At 42.6% G+C, this 17,858-nt stretch overlaps 3 protein-coding genes, 1 long non-coding RNA gene and 2 pseudogenes across 8 annotated transcripts in view; 4 read left to right on the top strand and 2 right to left on the bottom strand.

Annotated features, from left to right (window-relative positions):
• The window catches only part of Iars1 (isoleucyl-tRNA synthetase 1), an 81,855-nt gene extending 70,781 nt beyond the window's left edge, over nt 1–11,074 (bottom strand). For all 5 annotated transcript variants that reach the window (XM_004870087.4, XM_021248481.2, XM_004870085.4 and 2 more), the window contains exons 1-5: nt 10,919–11,074; nt 5,098–5,223; nt 4,258–4,414; nt 3,893–4,012; nt 1,189–1,271 (exon numbers count right to left, since the gene is read on the bottom strand). In XM_004870087.4, the coding sequence (XP_004870144.2) occupies nt 1,189–1,271; nt 3,893–4,012; nt 4,258–4,414; nt 5,098–5,216 (479 nt within the window). In that variant the 5' untranslated portion in view covers nt 5,217–5,223; nt 10,919–11,074. The remainder of the gene's footprint in view (nt 1–1,188; nt 1,272–3,892; nt 4,013–4,257; nt 4,415–5,097; nt 5,224–10,918) is intronic.
• LOC147825831 (protein preY, mitochondrial pseudogene) lies at nt 5,283–7,039 on the top strand (annotated as a pseudogene).
• On the top strand, nt 7,079–7,577 carry LOC101699821 (phosphatidylinositol N-acetylglucosaminyltransferase subunit Y-like). The gene has a single exon (XM_087184277.1). The coding sequence runs from the start codon at nt 7,122–7,124 to the stop codon at nt 7,335–7,337; it is 216 nt and encodes a 71-aa protein (XP_087040403.1). The 5' UTR covers nt 7,079–7,121; the 3' UTR covers nt 7,338–7,577.
• Nucleotides 11,075–11,148: 74 nt separating the features above from the next.
• The window catches only part of LOC147825830 (uncharacterized), a 17,173-nt gene continuing 10,463 nt past the window's right edge, over nt 11,149–17,858 (top strand). Inside the window, exons 1-2 of the long non-coding RNA XR_015440154.1 lie at nt 11,149–12,897; nt 17,704–17,838. This is a non-coding gene — a long non-coding RNA (uncharacterized LOC147825830). The remainder of the gene's footprint in view (nt 12,898–17,703; nt 17,839–17,858) is intronic.
• LOC101699108 (myc-associated zinc finger protein pseudogene) lies at nt 12,894–16,504 on the top strand (annotated as a pseudogene).
• Nucleotides 16,632–17,858, bottom strand: part of LOC101698739 (nucleolar protein 8) — a 25,353-nt gene continuing 24,126 nt past the window's right edge. The window contains 2 exon segments of the mRNA XM_013067583.3: nt 16,632–16,828; nt 17,389–17,468. Of these exon segments, the coding sequence (XP_012923037.3) occupies nt 16,787–16,828; nt 17,389–17,468 (122 nt within the window). The 3' untranslated portion in view covers nt 16,632–16,786.

Below are 17,858 nucleotides of genomic sequence, written 5' to 3'. Positions count from 1 at the left end.
GCTACTTCGGAGGCTGAGGGAGAAGGCATTTAAGAGCTCAATAGCCCTGATCTAGAACTTCTTTTTCACATGCTTAACACAAAACCTGGTTTCCAGATGCTCCCTCTAGTCATGGTAACTCCAGCTCCTCAGTGAACTGGAAGTGCCTCTCCAAAGTCTGGTGTGAGAGTGCCTCACTGGCTCTCCACTCCTGGGTACACAGGCCTGGAGATAGGCCACAAGGGGATATCAGTAAGGGATCTGAGTAACTATGCCTAGATCCTCAGAGAAACAGGAATAGGTAGATAAGGCAGTAAAAGCCACAAATATTTACAAAGTTAGGCAAAGAAATTGCACCTTACAAAACAGCTTTGTAACTCACCTATACTTTTTTTTTTGGTACAAGGGATCAAACTTGGGTCCTTACAGTTGTGAGGCAGGCGGCAGAACCACTGAGCTAAATCCCTAGCCCACTTATACTTTTATATATAACTTAATAAAAATATGATTTCCTCCAGGCTAAGTTATATATCCAGGGCATTCTGCAACCATAATAATGGTACCTGCTTGACCAGTAATGATTACCAGACTATTAGGAGACCCAAGTTAAACCAGCCATCAAGACTGGCATTACTTCTACTATCTCATGATAATAAAAAGAAATAAATTTAATTTGGAACTTTACAGAATAGTCTGTTCACTATACAGAATCTTTCAGCATTGAATTGAAATGCACAATTTTTCAGGGTTAATTCCTTAAAAAAAAAACCCACAAGGAAAAGTACTTTTACTTTCTTTTTTTTTTTTGGTACCGGGGATCAAACTCGGGTCCTTCCGCTTGCAAGGCAGGCAGCGAAACCACTGAGCTAGATCCCCAGCCCAGGAAAAGTACTTTTAAAAACTAATTTTTCCTAAATTTGGCATCGATTAATTTGGCAAAATAACTTTAGTTGATGTCAAGCCATTCATATTCTTTATTCTACTTAATGAGGCAGGAATGTGAATGTATTTGATTGTACGTTGCTGTTCAACCTACTGCATTTATTTACATCTTAAAGAATATATGGATATGATAGTGTATTTATCAAATCCAAAACATACCTGCTCCTGACAACTGGATCTGAAAACAAACTAATTCATGCTAACACACCTCTCCATTGACAAATACAGCAGCATATCAATCACATTTGCAATTTAAAATAAACCTACCAGACAGATTCCATGAATTGTGGATACAGAGTTTTGTAGTCGTTGTCAAAGTCAATCCATCGGCCAAGTCTGGTAATAATAGACTTTAAAAGAATGAATATTAGAGTAGCATTAGATAATGTTATTTGTCCTTATACACCAATGTGTGTTCTTTACTCTCACTGTCATCATGTAAAATTTTAGGAAATCAGAACTACCAACGGTTAAAGTAAATCAGTATTTCAGAGAAAACACTATGTAAGGTTAAGATCCAGGTTTTTTGGCCTGCATTCATTCTATACAAAGAAGTTACTTACAAGTAGTAGACCCTTGACTTAGGAACTCAATTTGTTCCTGAGGGCTGATTTTAATTCAAGTTGTCAAGTGAAGGCTCAAGCTCCTCTACGCAGCCTTCAAAGACTCTCTCCTATATACAGGCAGATCTCAGTGTCATTAGACACTGGCCCAGGATTTCTCAATTAACCTCATTCAGGAAAGGATGTTGTAATGTTCCTTCCAGAACTCTTTAAGGATTAAACCTGTATCTAAGACCATCTGAAAGCACAAGCAATCAGCACTCAGGTAATAACTTAAGACGTTGGTCATAAGTTAAAAGTAAAATTCTGATCATAATCCAAGCTGTTCATATGTCAAGCTGGTTGTAACTTGAGGGTCTACTGGTTAATATTCATTTATATAAAAGCACCTTTTGGCAACACAGGTATAACTGTTGCTAACATGAGTAAATGGATGCTAAAATTAACGAATCAAAGTATTATTAAGAAAAAGAATATTTGCAAAGAATTTCTCTACCAGGTACTTAATAGCTAAAAGCAAAAACTGCAACTTTACAAAGGAGAAACCTGACACTGAAAACAACATAATTAAGTGAACAAAGTTATCAATGAGACATAGCAGCAACATTTCTCCTCTGATAAGATACATGGAGAAGTGCAGGGTGTTACTTCTGAGGTATTCTTACCAAAATGCATCACTTGAATTATAAGGAAACATAAGAGATTGAGGGACATGCTATGAAATAACTGGTTTGCACTCTTCAAAAGTGACAAGGTCATGAAAGACAAAGAAGGGCTGAATGAATGTTTCATGTTAAAGGAGTCTAAGAAGACACAACTTCTAAAGGCAATGTTGTGATCCTGGACTGGATCTTGGATCAAAAATAATAATTAGTGAAATAATTAGTGATATTAAATAAAGCTGTAATATTTCCCTGACACTAACCTACTGCTTTTGAAATTGTATTACCATTATCAAAGATGTTAGCAATTGGTGAAGAACTCTTCATACCATATCTGCAAGTTTTTAATATGTCTGAAATTATTTCAAAATGAAAAGTTTAAAAAGCTTTTTAAGTTTAAGGAAAAAAAAAAAAAACCTAAAGGAAAGAAAAGGTCTGTAACCATGCTCTATTTAGCAGTATTTTCCCTTACTGGTCATGTAAGAAAACAAGGCTGAGATAAAATTAAGAAGCTCTGATTTTCATTTAAAGAAATAAGACTTTATATGTCAAAGAAGAGAAGCTACTCAGGGGTTTTTTTTTTTGGGTAGTGGAGATCAAACTCGGGTCCTTGTGCTTGCGCAGCACGCGGCGAAACCACTGAGCTAAATCCCCGGCCCCAAGCTACGCAGGCTTTTAAGCAGAGGAAAAACACAATGAAAACAAAACTGCAGGAGACAGAATACTCCAGCCTGTGTGGAAAGATCATGAAAAGGAAAGTGATTAGCAGACTGCTATAGAAAAGATGGTGGGCGAGAGGTTAAGGAAAGCCTGTCGGAATGACTATATATTGCTGAGTGTGGTGGCACACGGCTGTAATCCCAACACTTGGGAGGCTGAGGCAAGAGGACTGCTGTGAATGCAAGGCCAGCTTGGGCTACCTAGTGTGCTCAAGGTCAGCCTGAACTGCATAGTGAGGCCTTGTCTCAACAACAACAACAAAAAGAAAAATAAATAAATAAAAGGAATGACTATATACTAAGAAGAAAGTCTTGGCAGGAATGGATAACTGATGTGATCATGGGAATTAATGTTTAAAAACTGGAAGCAATGACACAACTGGCAGAACAGGGAATTCTGAACACATTTTGAGAAGTTGAAGGGAAGATGGAGAATATGGCGGGGGGGGGGGGGGGGGCGGGAATCCAGACATGCTTTTAAGTTATACAGACATGCTAATCTCATCTGAGAGGAAAGGAGGAGAGAGGGAGCTTTGTTTCCATGCCCAGAAAAACAAGAGGGCAGGAGTTCTGCAGCTTCTGCTCTATTGTTAGTAGTTCTGCAGCTCCTTCATGTTGCTCTATTAACATGGAACTCAAATTAGTATCACAGGAATGGGTCCAAATTGGAAATTTAAAAAACACTTGAATTACTGCATTGGAGCATTTAAGCAAACCTGATTGCCTCAACACTGACTCCTGTCATATACTGTGGGGTAGGCAGTTTAAATATGGAAACCGAACCAATCACTCAGAAATCAGCAAAGAGAGGGTTCAATTTAATCTGATGGGTTTGCAGGTGAAAGCTAAGGAGCCTCTCTTAGGTATACATTGCAAAGAGGAGGGTAAACTCATCTAGTGTCACAACCTCACACCGACAGCCATACTTTCAGGAACATCTCATCAAAAGCTGAAAGGACCGTAAACCATTTCAATACCCATTTAAAAACAACTTTCTTTTCATTTAACTGAAGAGAATTGAACATACCTTCCATTCAGAAGAATATCTCATCACAATTGCACGGCACTGATTGTTATACTCTGCAATCCCCATTTTGGCCACATCCTCTGGCCCTCTGATTCCCAGTGTCTTATCGATTTCATATTCCTGAAATTTTGTGGCAAGATTCTTAACATGCCCACCTTATGAAATAAATACAACTAAATCTAAAAAATAAGTGTTCTACAAAAATTACTTTTCAGAATATCTACAAAGAAAATGAACCACATTATTATGGAAATGAAGTAGAATAAAGTATAATACATAATAAAAAGTAATCACCTTTAACATATTACATGATAGAATATAATGCTTATAAAAAATCAGAACATTATAAGGCAAAAGACTCATACCACAGGTAAACCATGACAATCCCATCCAAATCTTCTATCAACATGAAACCCACTCTGATGAGCATATCTTGTGACTATGTCTTTAATTGTCCCTGCAAGAATATGTCCGTAGTGAGGCAGTCCAGTTGCAAAAGGAGGACCATCGTAGAAGGTAAATCTAATAGAGGTAATAAAAATATGTTAAAGTCATTTTACAACAGAAAAAATTTAGGACATTTTTCTATGGTTAGCTCCTGACACAGTATTTAGGGAGAAGAAAAAAGTAGCAAATCCAGGACATTCAGACATAACTGATTAGGTATTTATGAAGGTCCTATGTTCAGAAAGGCTACTACCATCAGTTATGATACAGCTGGAGAGACTGCCATTTGATTATTAATTTTTCATTTATTATTCCCACAACAAATTTCCCATAAGGAAATTATTAATCCTGATCTTCAGTAAAACAAGTCAATAGACAAAGTTTTTGCACACAGAAGACACATAATAGAAACAGTGGTCTTTTATGTGACTGGAGACAAGGGGCAGAAGTATTATAGTAGCCTTTGATGGGGGACTTGTACTTATGTGTAAGTGCTAACTGAAGGTTGGGATGATGAGAAAGGTAGAAAGGAGGAGGGTAGTATATGCTCTCTAGTCAGATGACCTTTTAAACCGAATCTACTCTAATAAAAAAGAACTCATTCATTCAACATTTATCTACTATGGAGGATTAATTATGTAGAGAGCTAGGAGACTGAATACAAAGATGAATAAATGGTTTCTGCTTTAATGGAATTTAGTCTAAGAAATAACTACTCTTAAGGACTCTACTTTTACAAAAAAAAAAAATTCACATACTTTGGCCTATGTTTTGATTGCTTTAAGCATTCCTGAAAACAATTAAAGTCAGACCAGAACTGCAATATCTTTTCTTCTTCAGCAGGAAAACTGATGTTTTCTGGCACTTGTTGAACCATTCTGTTGCTGTAAGAGAAATTAAAATTATTATCAATAATAGAAATCTAGTAATAGCAGGGTCCTATATGATTAAAGTAAGTGTACACATTACTATCTATACATGATACTCCATTAAAATTATCTTTATTGAGATAAAGTTCACATATCATAGAGTGAACACTTTGAAAATTCAGTCATTTTTATACATTCACAAGTTTGTGCAATCATTATCACTATCTAATTTCAGAACATTTTCAATTCTCATTTCTAATAATCATTACGTTCTCTTATCTTTCAGCCCTGGCAATCATTAATCCACTTTCTAAACAATTCTGGACATTTCATACAAATGGGAAATTTGATATGAATCACCTATAAGCCTATTGTGTCTGGTTTAATTTCCTTAGCAGGTTTACATAGTTTATTCGCGTTGTAACATGTACTCATATTTCATTACTTTTTATGGCTGAATAATATTCCACTGTATGGATATGCTAATTTTGCTTATCACTTCACAGACGCTGGATTGTTTTGACTTTTTGCTATTGTGAATAATGCTGCAATGAATATTTAAATACAAGTTTTCCTATGGATATGTTTTCATTGCTGTTGGGTATATAAATAACTAAGTGCAAAATTTCTGGGTCATGTATTAATTTTATATTTAACTTTCTGAGAAACTGCGAAAGTGTTTTCCAAAGTAACCTCACCACGCTGTGGATACAGCTCAGTGATAGAGCGCATGCCTTGCATGTATGAGGCCTGGGTTGGACTGCCAGCACTGAAAACCAGAAAGTGAAAAAACATAGTAACCACACCATTTTACACCCTAGCAGCAAATAAGGATGCCAATTTCTCCCTGTCATCCTTAATACTTCTTTCTGTCCACCTTTGGATTATGGCCATTTTAGAGGCCATAATGAAGTCTCTAAATGTGGTTTTGATTTGCATCTCCCTAATGACTAAGGATGTTGAGCCTCTTTTTATGTGCTTATTGGCAATTTGTGTGTGTTCTTGAGATAAATGTTTATTCAGCCTTTGCTCATTTTTTTAAGTGGTTTGTCGTTTCATGATTAAATTGTAAGAATTTTCCTTATTTTTCAGTACTGAGGATGGAGCCACCACTGAGCTCCATCCTTTTTTTTTTTGCGGTACCGGGGATTGAACTTGGGACCTTGAGCTTGTGAGGCAGGTGGCAGCACTACTGAGCTAAATCCCCAGCCCCCAGTCTTTCTTTTTTTTTGAGACAAGGTCTCCCAAAGTTTCCCAGACTGGCCTCAAACATGTGATCCTCCCACCCCAGCCTCACAAGTGCTGGGTTCCCAGGCATGCAGCACCACTCTCAACTAACACTGCAAATTTTTGGTTAGAAAATTACTATTATTACTATTCTGGGGGGAGTGATGTACTAGGGATTGAACCTAGAGCACTACACTGAGCTATACCCCATCCTTTTTAAAATTTGAGACAGGGAGACCATGCTGAGTGCAGTGGGCCGCGGGATCGCCTCAGTGTTGCGGGGAGCGCGCGCCGCCGCCGCCCCTCCGAAGGTGCTTGCGGGCGACGGGCTCTCGGTCCTCGGCGGCGGCGCTCTCGGTCCTCGGCGGCGGCGGGTCGGAGAGAGAGGGCGGAGGAGCCGCCTCGCACCTTCGACCCCGCGCTGCTGGAGTTCCTAGTGTGCCCTTTGTCCAAGAAGCCGCTCCAATATGAAGCATCAACAAATGAATTGATTAATGAAGAATTGGGAATAGCTTATCCGATCACTGATGGAATTCCTAATACGATACCACAAGCAGCTAGAACAACACATCAAAATAAGCAAGAAGAAACAGAGCAGCACTAAATCATCATTTTAAAAACACAACTACGTTTTAATACTATATACAATTTAAAACACGGTGGCGGATGGTAAGTGGGGAAGAAGAATGTTTCTGTCTCTGCCTACACTGACTGTTCTTATTCCACTGATCTTCTTAGTAGGAATCTTCTACTCCGCCTCTGTGGAGGAAAACTTCCCACAGGGCTGCACTAGCACAGCCAGCCTTTGCTTTTACAGTCTGCTCTTGTCCATCTCCATACCAGTGTATGTGTTCTTCGACTTCTGGACTTGGATGGGTATTAAGCTCTTCAGACATAATTAATGCAACCATAGCCAAGATGGTTTATGTATTAAGTCTTAAGCATCTGTCTCTGAAAGCTCAACTCGATGGACATACTGGAGACCCATTTAGTTTGGAGGAAAGTTGCTTTGACTTGCTTAACTCAGGTTTAGGACTAAGAGATTTAAGCTGCAGAAGCTTTGATTGTACTCTGTTCTGCCCCTTTTGAAGATTCTGACTGCTGTATCGGAGAAACATTTCAATAAAATGTCTTGATGGAGATTAACTCCCCTAATCATCAAAAAAAAAAAAAATTGAGACAGGACATCACTCAGTTGCCCAGGCGTGGCTTAAACTTGCAGTCCTCTTGCCTCAGTCTCACAGAGTGCTGGGATTACAGAAATGTACCAACAATGCCTGGCTTTAATTAACATTTAAGCTGATGATGCATTCTGAGTTACTTTTGTACATGGTGTGATATAGGGGTACACGGTACCTTTCAAATTATTACAAAACTGTCCTAATCATATTATTATAATTTTCAATAGTGATTGCAAACAACATGTTTCCAAAATTAAAAGGAAAATCTTGGAAATTCTATCTCATGGTGCTAAAAGCTCATTAATAACTGGAAAGAAAAATCTCAAAATAGCTAGGAATTTTCTTATCTATATTCACATGACAGAAAGCACTTTCTAAAAATTTTTATTAGTACATGTTTGCAGTACATAATGATTACATTCATTGGGGGGAGCTGGTACAGGAACTTAACACGTTAATTCTTTTAACATCCCTTTCTTCTCCTCCCTCCATCTCTTGGTCCCTTTCTCATTTGCAAAAGATCTACTCCCTGTTTCCTATAATGTATCTTTTATTTTGCTCTATGATTTATACTTTGAGTTTCTCATGTAAGAGAAACCATGCCAAGTTTAAGTATGTGTGTTTGATTTACTTCACTTAACATTATGATCTCATGGTCCATTTTCCTACAAATGATTTAAATTTATCATTCTTTATGACTTAAATTTATCAATGGAGTAGTACTCCACTGCACATAAATACCACATTTTCTTTATATATTCCTCTGTTGAGAGACATATAGGCCACTTTCAAGATTTACCTATTATGAATTGTGTCGCAATAAACATGGGTTTGCATGTAGCATTGTAATGATATTTTAACTCTTTTAGGACAGGGAATAGCTGGGTTCAATGAAATTTCTATTTTTAGTTTTTGAAGAATCTCCACAATGATTTCCACAATGTTTTCCATGATGGCTGTACCAGTTTATATTCCCACCAACAAGGGTGGTAGGAGGGTCCCTTTGTCCTCTCAACTTGGTCAGCTTGTTATTATGTGATTTTTTTTGGTACTGGGAATCGAACTCGAGACCTTGCGCTTGCAAGGCAGGCAGAGGAACCACTGAGCTAAATCCCCGGCTCCTATTATTTGATTTTTGATAATAGCCATTCAGAAAGCACTTCTTTTGAAACAACCTCACCTTCTCTGAGGAAAACTAACTTAAGCTAGTTGGGAGCCTGTAATCTGAGCACTGTGGGAGGCTGAGGTAAGAGGACTCCAAGTTTAAGTCTGACCTGGGGAACTTAGCGAGGCTGTCTCAAAAATAAAAGGGGCCTGGGGATACTACAGCTCAGGTCAAAGGCCATGAGTTCAATCCCCACTACCCCTCCACCCACAAATAAATACGAGAATCTCATATTCAAACAGTTTTCCAATTTTCCATTTTACCCTTTTTATTATTTATTGATGATTTTTGTAATGGACAAGCCCTATACCTCTCTGACTTGACTCAAGTGTGAGATGTCACACTTAAAGTGTCTTAAAAAGTTTTGCTAATAACCTCACACAAAGACAATTTTTTTTGATTTTGTTTTGTTTTGGGGTTTTTTTTGTGTGTGTTTTTTTTTGAGACAGGGTCTCACTGTGTAGCTTGGGCTGGCCTTGAACTCACTATGTAGCCCGAGCTGGCTTTGACCTCATGGCGATCTTCCTGCCTCACCCTACCGAGTGCTAGGGTTACAGGTGTACACAGACACTCCATCAATCTGACACTTAACTATCAAACATACTAGATCCCCCTCATCCTCAAAGTTTATTTAAAATTCTAATAAAGTTAGTAACCAGATTTCCAACCGAATGTCAGATTAGAAGGGAAAACAGAGATTGCTAATAATTTGAGAACAAGAGGAAGATGAAAATCTTAAGCACCCCAGAATCACAATAGTCTGGAGTAACCAACTCTAGGAGAAAAGACCCCTACATAACTCAACCTGTTCTGAAAGCACTGAAAACATCATAGTCTAAGCATAGCAAATGACTCAGGCCATATAGTTTGTGACAAGTACCACACTATCTTCCCTTTTCTTTCATTCTGTTTTCAGATCAGTGTCTCTGAATTTTATATAGGAAAAACAAGACAAGAAAAGGTGGAACATTTAACAAACAGCAATTTCCAATCAGAGTACATTACTAATATTAAAGTTGTGAGGCCATTTAGACCTTCAACTTTTATTACAATCTCTAGCCTTTTGAGGACAGAAATGTTAATTTCTGCATTATTGATTTATTAGGAGACCTACTTAGTTTAGTGGCTACCTAAACACTGTGTCAGAAGAGTAACAGCCTTTAGATATCAATACATTCATTTCTTCTAATTACTCCTGTGATGGCCCTTGACAATTTATGGACGCTTACCAGAGCCCTAACCTGGACCTGCATCTTAGAACAAGTCTCGAATAAACAAATTTATACCGTATGTGGTATATAATTTTTGAAAGATTTTTATTCATTTCACTGCTCATTTAAAAAGGCAACAATATATTCAAAAAGCTGGAAGCTAAGTGTCACTTCCCACCTATTCCTCACACAGATGCTAAGCTGGAGACAACAGTACTAACATGATGGGTACTTTCAAACACTTTCAGGTATGGTCTCCTGCCCATCTTTAAGGATTAAGCCCAATGACAGCTCCTGACAAGGCTTCTCCTCCAACTTCCACATTCCACTGATAACTGCCTTTCTCCTCTACGCTCTCTGTGAGGCCTGCATTTGGCGGTTACATTATCAGTATGAGTCTAGGACAGGGTCACCGCGCATACCCACCTTCGGTCCCAGGTCTCTAGCAGTAAATGCAGGTTCACGGGAACTACAGAAAAATAGGGGGGCCCTGAGACTTGGAACTATGCCTTGCTTTGTCCTTATAAATACCTAGATTTGCCTGTAACCTCGCCCACATTCTGAACTTCCCCAAAACGCTTTATCACCCTGAATTCTCACAACTACGGCCTTCAAGAGCCACCGCGGCTCCAGCGTGCAGCTAAGGAAACTTTCCTGGATAGGAGACTCCGGCGCAAGGGGATAGGCCAGGATTCGTGCCTGTTCTGAGTTCTGCAGCGTCCCTTTAGGGCTCCTCCAATCTTCCTCTTTGGAAAGAGATATGCACGCAATTAACTCAGAAAGGCATATAATCTCTTTCTTTTAAAACCACGTCGTATTGTCTGGGGGTCATTACGTGTGTGTGACCCTCGCTTCTGCAGGAAGGACCCAGAATACAGGAGCGGCCCAAGGGCATGGGAGAGGCATGCAGGAGGGGCTCGGTTTACCTGGGGACCCGGAGGTCGCGCAAGCCCAAGAGCGAGTAGCAGTCAGCCCTGCCGCGCGGCGACCCGAACTGACGCAATGACCAGACAGTACAGGTCCCAGAGCAAGAGGCCGCCTCCGCGCCGGCCAACCAGAATGCGCTAACACCTACAAACAATCTGGATGGCGATTGGCTTCATGGTCCCCGACCACACCCACTGACTGCATCCCAAACTGCGGTGCACACTGGGAACGCGGTGCGGCGGTGAGACAGCAGAGCGTTCTCAGACCAGGCGATCTCGGGAAAAATCCAGCAGCCTTGGTTCCTGAGGCGCGCTTTGGTCTCACTGCAAAGCCCAGAGCCTCTGGTGGGCTGGGACGCGGTTGTTCTCTTCGTCTTACCTTGCGTGTCATTATGCCTCCTCCAATTGGACATGTAAGACCCATGTGTTTCACATGTTAATCACATCTAAAATTAATGTCCTTCATCGTTGAAACATAGGACCAGAGGCTTCTGTATTTATACGGTGGGACATGTGCAGCCTAACAGTTTTAAAGTTTTTATTGTACTTTGTTCCCTGTAATGAAAACAAATCATAGGGTTCTTTATTGTCATCGCTATGCATTTGCTCATTGCCTTCCAGATATGCTGCTTAAAAACAAAAGGGATCTGGAGTTCGGCACCAAAGCCTATGAAGGAAACTTTTGGCCCTAACACTTTGAGAGTAGTTCTGTAGGTAATTGCTTGTTTTATCCGTTAGACACTGGAAAAACTGATCTGACCTAGGGTAGACAGAAAGCACTTCCTAAGTTTAAAAACATTTCCATAGTCATTTTAGCATTTACCTAAGAATTACTAAAGTGTAGGCCTTACTGAACGTCAAGGGCTAAGTGGTTTCATGTCTTCTAAGCGGTTACATTACTCGATGGAACACATACGTATTTAGTAATTATGTCTTTTGTAGGAGGGGTAGAGGGGGCTTGCTAAGCTGCTGAAGCTGATATGGAACTCAGGCTTAAGTGAGTCCCACTTCAGCCTCTGGAGTAGCTGGTGTGTGCCATCATGCCAAGCTCTTTACTGTTTGTCTTAGTTACTTTCTCCTTGCTGGGACAGAACAGACCTGACACTCACTACTTAAAAGGAGGAAAGGTTTATTTTAGATCAGTTTTTGTAGAGGTTTCAGTCCATAATCACCTGGCTCCATGGCAGAGGTCAAACAATCCATGGCAAGACAGGCAGGAAGCAGCAACACTTCTTTTTTTATTGTATCCAGGCTACAACTTTATCGTTTGGTGCCACCCACACTCGGGGGTGGAGGTGGGGTCTTCCCTCTTCAGTAATTCCATCATCCACGTTCAGAACTATGCTAACTCAATCAGTGGACTAATCCAGTATCTTACACCCATGACCCAATCACCTCTCAAAAGCCCCACCTATGAGCATGAGACTTTAGGGGGTCATCTAGATATAAACCTTAACAGTTTACTAATTGGAAGTATTTGCAATGTGTTCGACATTTTTGCATTTCACCTAGTTGCCACCTTATTCAAATGATTTCTACCACCTGATAGGTGGTAGAACAGAGGATTCCTGGACAGGTGTTTCCAAGGAAAAAGCTATGGATGAGGTAGACTTCTTGGTCTGATTATTTAAAAACTAGATTGAGATAGGGCTATGTGTATCTTGACCTGTAAAATAGAGTGAAATGACCAAGCCAGTCGATGGGCTCAGGCTTTGGGACACTAGCAGGACCTGATTCTTCTCTATGGGAACACTTGCTCTTGGATCATAGCTGCCATGCTTTAAGGAAGCCCAAAGACAGGTATGGATGTGGGGGTAGGGGTACAGAGCATCTGAGAAGTTGATCCTCTTGTCCCCAGCTGAACCACCCGTGACAGCACATGGACCAGAGATGAACAGTCCTCAATGAGTCTGACTAAATCACATATTTGTGAACAAAATGAATGAGTGTTGCTGGCACAATGTGCTATGAAGCAACAGGTAAGTATAAAGGTAATTTATTTCGAGAGAAGGTAGAAAGTACTGTTATTGAAGTGTTTATTCTGCTGAGTGGTTGTTCCTATCCTTTGAGGTTTGAAGTTATGGAAACACAGGAATTAAGAATGATTCTTTAAACTACTTAGCTCCTTGTACCCTATTTATTAAAAAATATACCGTATATATTGAGCATCTACTATGTACCAGACACAGATCTAGGCAATAGAGATGTAATGGTTAATAAGCCAGAAGAGCTATAAGCCCTTATACAGTTGTAGTCAAGCAAGATATAAATCAATATATACTAAAACAATTTCAGATACATACATTCTGGGTTGATGGTAATTCCTTGGAACAACCTGTGTCACATGTATTTCATACAGAGCTGATTTTGATAGAAAGCATACCTGTCCTGAATATTAGATGTGTGTATTTAGTGAAATATTCAATCTGCTTCCCTATCTGGAAATGGGGTCTGATTCCTAACTATTGACCACATATTTTTCAAAAACCTGGTATTTTTCATAAGCTTTCTCATCTAACTAGAATTTTAGGATGACCAGGTTCTATATGCTGCTTCCTAAATCCCTGAGGCAACCAACAGGAAAACCCTGTATTTGGTTTCCTTTCCTGGTCCTTGGAGAACTCTTCCATGTTGCTGGTCTGAAATACCCTGCATTTCAGTTAGCTCTTCATCAAGACACAAGTACTGAACTCAAAGCTGCTTTATAATTCATCCCTTTAAAAAAAAGGATAAGGGCCAGGGATTTGGCTCATTGGTGCCGCCACCTGCCTCACAAGTGCAAGGTGCGGAGTTCGATCCCTGGTACCAAAAGAAAAATTAATTTTAAAAAAATTAAAAATTCAAAAATTTAAAAAAGGATAACATGGAGGTAAGGCATATTTGGTACAATCAGAAATAAATATTCCAAGTAGTCTAATTCACACAAAGCCTAATTTGAAAAACACAAGTGCACTGAACTATTTATTGAAAACGGCTTTGTGTAAAACTTGCATCAGAAAATGTCCATTAGTTATTAAAGATGGGGGACAAACAGATTATGTACAAGAAATACTTCGGGGGCTATGTTGTGCTACATTTTTTTAAAGTTCAGTTTAATTTTTTTCTTTCTTGAGCTAGGGTCTTAGTATATTGCCCAGACTGGTCTCAGACTCCTGGGATCCAATGATCTGTCCGTGTGAGCCTCTTGAATGCTAAGATTACAGATGTGCATCATTGTGCCAGGCTCAGCTTAATGTTTTGAATTAATTACCTAGGATAGGCCCTCCCACCCTCGCTCTGCTCGCCCTCAGCCCTCCCTCCTTCGCTCCCGCGCGGCTGAGGCCATGTTCCCCCTGTTCCCGTGCACGCTGCTGCCCACCCCCCTTCCCCGTGCTGGGCCTGGACTCCCGGGGGGTGGGCAGCCTCAGGAACTCCTTCCCGCCACCTCAGGGTCACGCCCAGAAGCCCCTGCAGGTCGGGGCTGAGCTCCAGTCCCGCTTCTTCGCCTAGCAGGGCTGCGCCCAGAGCCCCTTCCAGGCCGCGCCCGCGCCCCCGGCCCCGGCCGCCGAGCCGCTCCAGGTGGACCTACTCCCGGTGCTCGCCGCCACCACCGTGGTGACCGCGCCCCCGGAGCCCGCTGCTGCCTCCACGGTGGGCACAGCGGCCCTGAAGCAGCTCCCCCACGCCTCCGCCGTCACCCCCGTCCGTGTGGGCGCCCGCCGCCGAGGCTGCCCCCCCCCCCGTCGCCGCCGCCGCCGTCGTCGGCCCCACCTCGCCATGGCCCCTGTCGCGTCCGCCTTGGAGAGGACAAAAAGCAAGGGGCCCTACATCTGCGCCCCGTGCGCCAAGGAGTTCAAGAACGGCTACAACCTCCGGAGGCACGAAGCCATCCACACGGGAGCCAGGGCCGGACAGGTGCCATGAAGATGCCCACCATGGTGCTCCAGAGCGCGGCCGGCGGGGGCGAGGCGGCTACGGTGGCTCCCGGCGGCGTAGTGACCACGATCGCCTTGGGGAAACGCAACCGGGAAGAACCACGCCTGCGAGATGTGCAGCAAGGCCTTCCGTGATGTCTACCACCAGAACCGGAACAAGCTGTCGCACTCGGACGAGAAGCCCTACCAGTGCCCGGTGTGCCAACAGCGCTTCAAGCGCAAGGACCGCACGAGCTACCACGTGCGCTCACATGGGGCGGTGTGCACAAGCCCTACAACTGCTCCCCCTGTGGCTAGAGCTTCTCCCGGCCAAACCACCTCAACAGTCACATCAGACAAGTGCACTCAACAGAGCGGCCCTTCAAATGTGAGAAATGTGAGGCAGCTTTTGCTACGGAGGATCGGCTGCGAGCGCACACAGTACGACACGAAGAGAAGGTACCATGTCACGTGTGTGGCAAGATGCTGAGCTCGGCTTATATTTCGGACCACATGAAGGTGCACAGCCAGGGCCCTCACCATGTCTGTGAACTCTGCAACAAAGGCTTCACCACGACAGCATACCTGCGCATCCACGCGGTGAAGGACCACTGGCTCCAGGCCCCGCGGGCTGACCGCATCCTGTGCATCCTGTGCAAGCTGTGCAGCGTGCACTGCAAGACGCTGGCTCGCCGGCCACATGCAGACCCACCTGGGGGGGGGGGGGCGAACCCCCCGTCCCAGGAGACGCTCCCCAGCCACAGCCCAGCTGCTGAGGGGGATCCGCACCCACCAGGTACTGGTGAGGTGTGTCTGATGGCGTCGGCGGCCCCTCCCACAGCTCTGGGCTCACTCTGGGGCCCAGGGGATGCCAGTGAGCTCTCAGCCACTTCCCTCCCAGCCCTTGTGAGCTCCAAGTTGGTGGGGGGAGACGGGAAAGTGGGGGAAAGCCCCCTGGTACAGGCTCTTCTCCCCCTCTCTGGTCCCACCAACTCCTCACTAGTCCCTTCCAACCAAGGAGCCTCCAGAGAGAGAGAAATGGTTCTTAGGGGAATTCACTAGGTTTTAACGATTTCTTTCTCCTGCTCCTCTCTCCTATCAGCTGACCCTGCACACACCTGTCCCTCAGCTGTGTTGAAGTCCCACGGACGGGGGCAGGGGAGTCAGGACAGGAGCAGCCACTGCCCTATCCCTTCCTCCCTCGGCCCCCTGCCCCCCAGGGGTTTGTGAGCCTCTCCTCCCGTGGCCCGTGCTCCCCTCCTTCCCGTCCTCCCCCCACTGCCTGCTGCCTCTCCCTGGGGAGTTGGTGTGTTGTTTTTTTTCCCCAGGGGGAGGGAGGAGAAGGAGGGGAATCAAAGATTCTGTCCTAAAGGGAGAACGGTGAGAAGGAACAGAAGCAGGGAAGGTAGAGGTTAGATCTCCAGCAGATGGGGTGGTTGGGGTTGGGCCCTCAACATCATCCTGCTTAAGAATCTGTGTGTGTGTGGGGGGGGGTGTCAAAGGGTTGAAGAGGAGCCACTAGGGCCAGACACAGAATGAGAGATGGCATCTTAGGGTCGGGCTACTCTAGTGGGGCGGGGATAGAGGTGCTTCCTGGGGCGGGGGGAAAGACTTCCCTCTTCCACCCCAGCTCCAGCCCTGGTCTCTTTTCACCCTTTTCCCCATAACAGAAGCTGTGGCCCTGGCCATGCTATCGTGTTCCTGTGTCCCCTGCATGTTCCCCTCCCTCCACCCCCTTCTTTTGCGCAGATCCCATTACAATAAATTTTAAATAAAAAAAAAAAATTACCTAGGATAAAATACAAAGGAATTCCACAGAAAAAGATGACCAGAATGGTATTCCACCAGCCAGATTTTGAATATTCTCTGCTCTGAAATGTCCTTTTTGTTGGCTAAAATTATTTGTAGGTCAATTTCCTGGTAAGCCTTGTTTCCATACAGTTTCAAAACCAATGCTGATATTTATTATTTTGGTTTAACTTTCCTTTTTTGCTTCTTTATGTTTCTTCCGACAATCCTGTAAAATCAGAAGACTTAACAATAAATACAAATTATTTTCAATAATTACAAGGTAAGATTAGGTTATTATCATTGTCTGAACTGTGGAAACCCATTTTAGAACTGCTTATTGGAATGATCACTCACAGGGTATATTCAAACTTTTGGCTTAAGTGTTTAGGGTAAATAATTCGGTCTTTAAAAGTCTCCTGATTTCCTGTAACTTAATGACCCTGGCTGGACACTAGGACCAATTACTCAAATAAACCAATATTCAGTTTTCTCATCAGCACCACTTGTGGGTTGAGGATTTTTTTGGTACCGGGGATTGAACTCAGGACCCTGTGCTTTTGAGGGAGGAGTGGTGCCACCCACCGACTTAAATCCTCAGCCCTTGTGGTTTGAGTTTTAAGTTTCCTCTATTACCATAATTTGGAACGTTTACATTATGTTCTCAGTTGCCATCCTTTCTAAATTTTTAAATCATATTCTGGTTACTTTTACACCAAGGAAACAGTAACACAAAGATAAAACCTTACCTATTTTTGGAGACAATTAATATGGAGGAACAATACTTACCATAAGCAAGCTGTTTGTTCGTGCCTCCCAAGAATTCTTGCTAATATTACTTCCCACACCTCTCCAGAATAAGTCAGAACCTATAAGGGGAAAACAAGAAATAAGAGGGGGCACATCACTATCTAAATGGATAACATCCTCAGGTTGGTATTATAAGGCCCCCAATTCCAGTTAAGATCATTTTTTCAATTTATACAAACTTTTCAAAAATATTTCATTTTTTCTTACACAATTAAAAACAGATTGCTAGAATTTTACTGTTTATATATTATTTACTGTTATATAACCTTGTTTTTCCTTGTTCTATGCTTTAAGAATAAAAAGAAACAAAAGCTGGGAACACAATCAGCCCGCTGCAGACAGGCAGCCACCTGGTTCCACACTACAAAGACGCAGAGGACACCGGACCACAAGACCACGGTACTGAGTCCTGCTGCTCCTGGCCCAGAGGTAGGGGCTTCTGAGCCGCC

The sequence above is a fragment of the Heterocephalus glaber genome, unplaced genomic scaffold (assembly GCF_053883595.1).
Source record: "Heterocephalus glaber isolate CG9 unplaced genomic scaffold, H.glaber_assembly_v1.0 deba00001481, whole genome shotgun sequence".
NCBI lineage: Eukaryota > Metazoa > Chordata > Mammalia > Rodentia > Bathyergidae > Heterocephalus > Heterocephalus glaber.
Note: the sequence above shows the minus strand (reverse complement) of the source record. Positions and strands in the feature narration are given on the sequence as shown.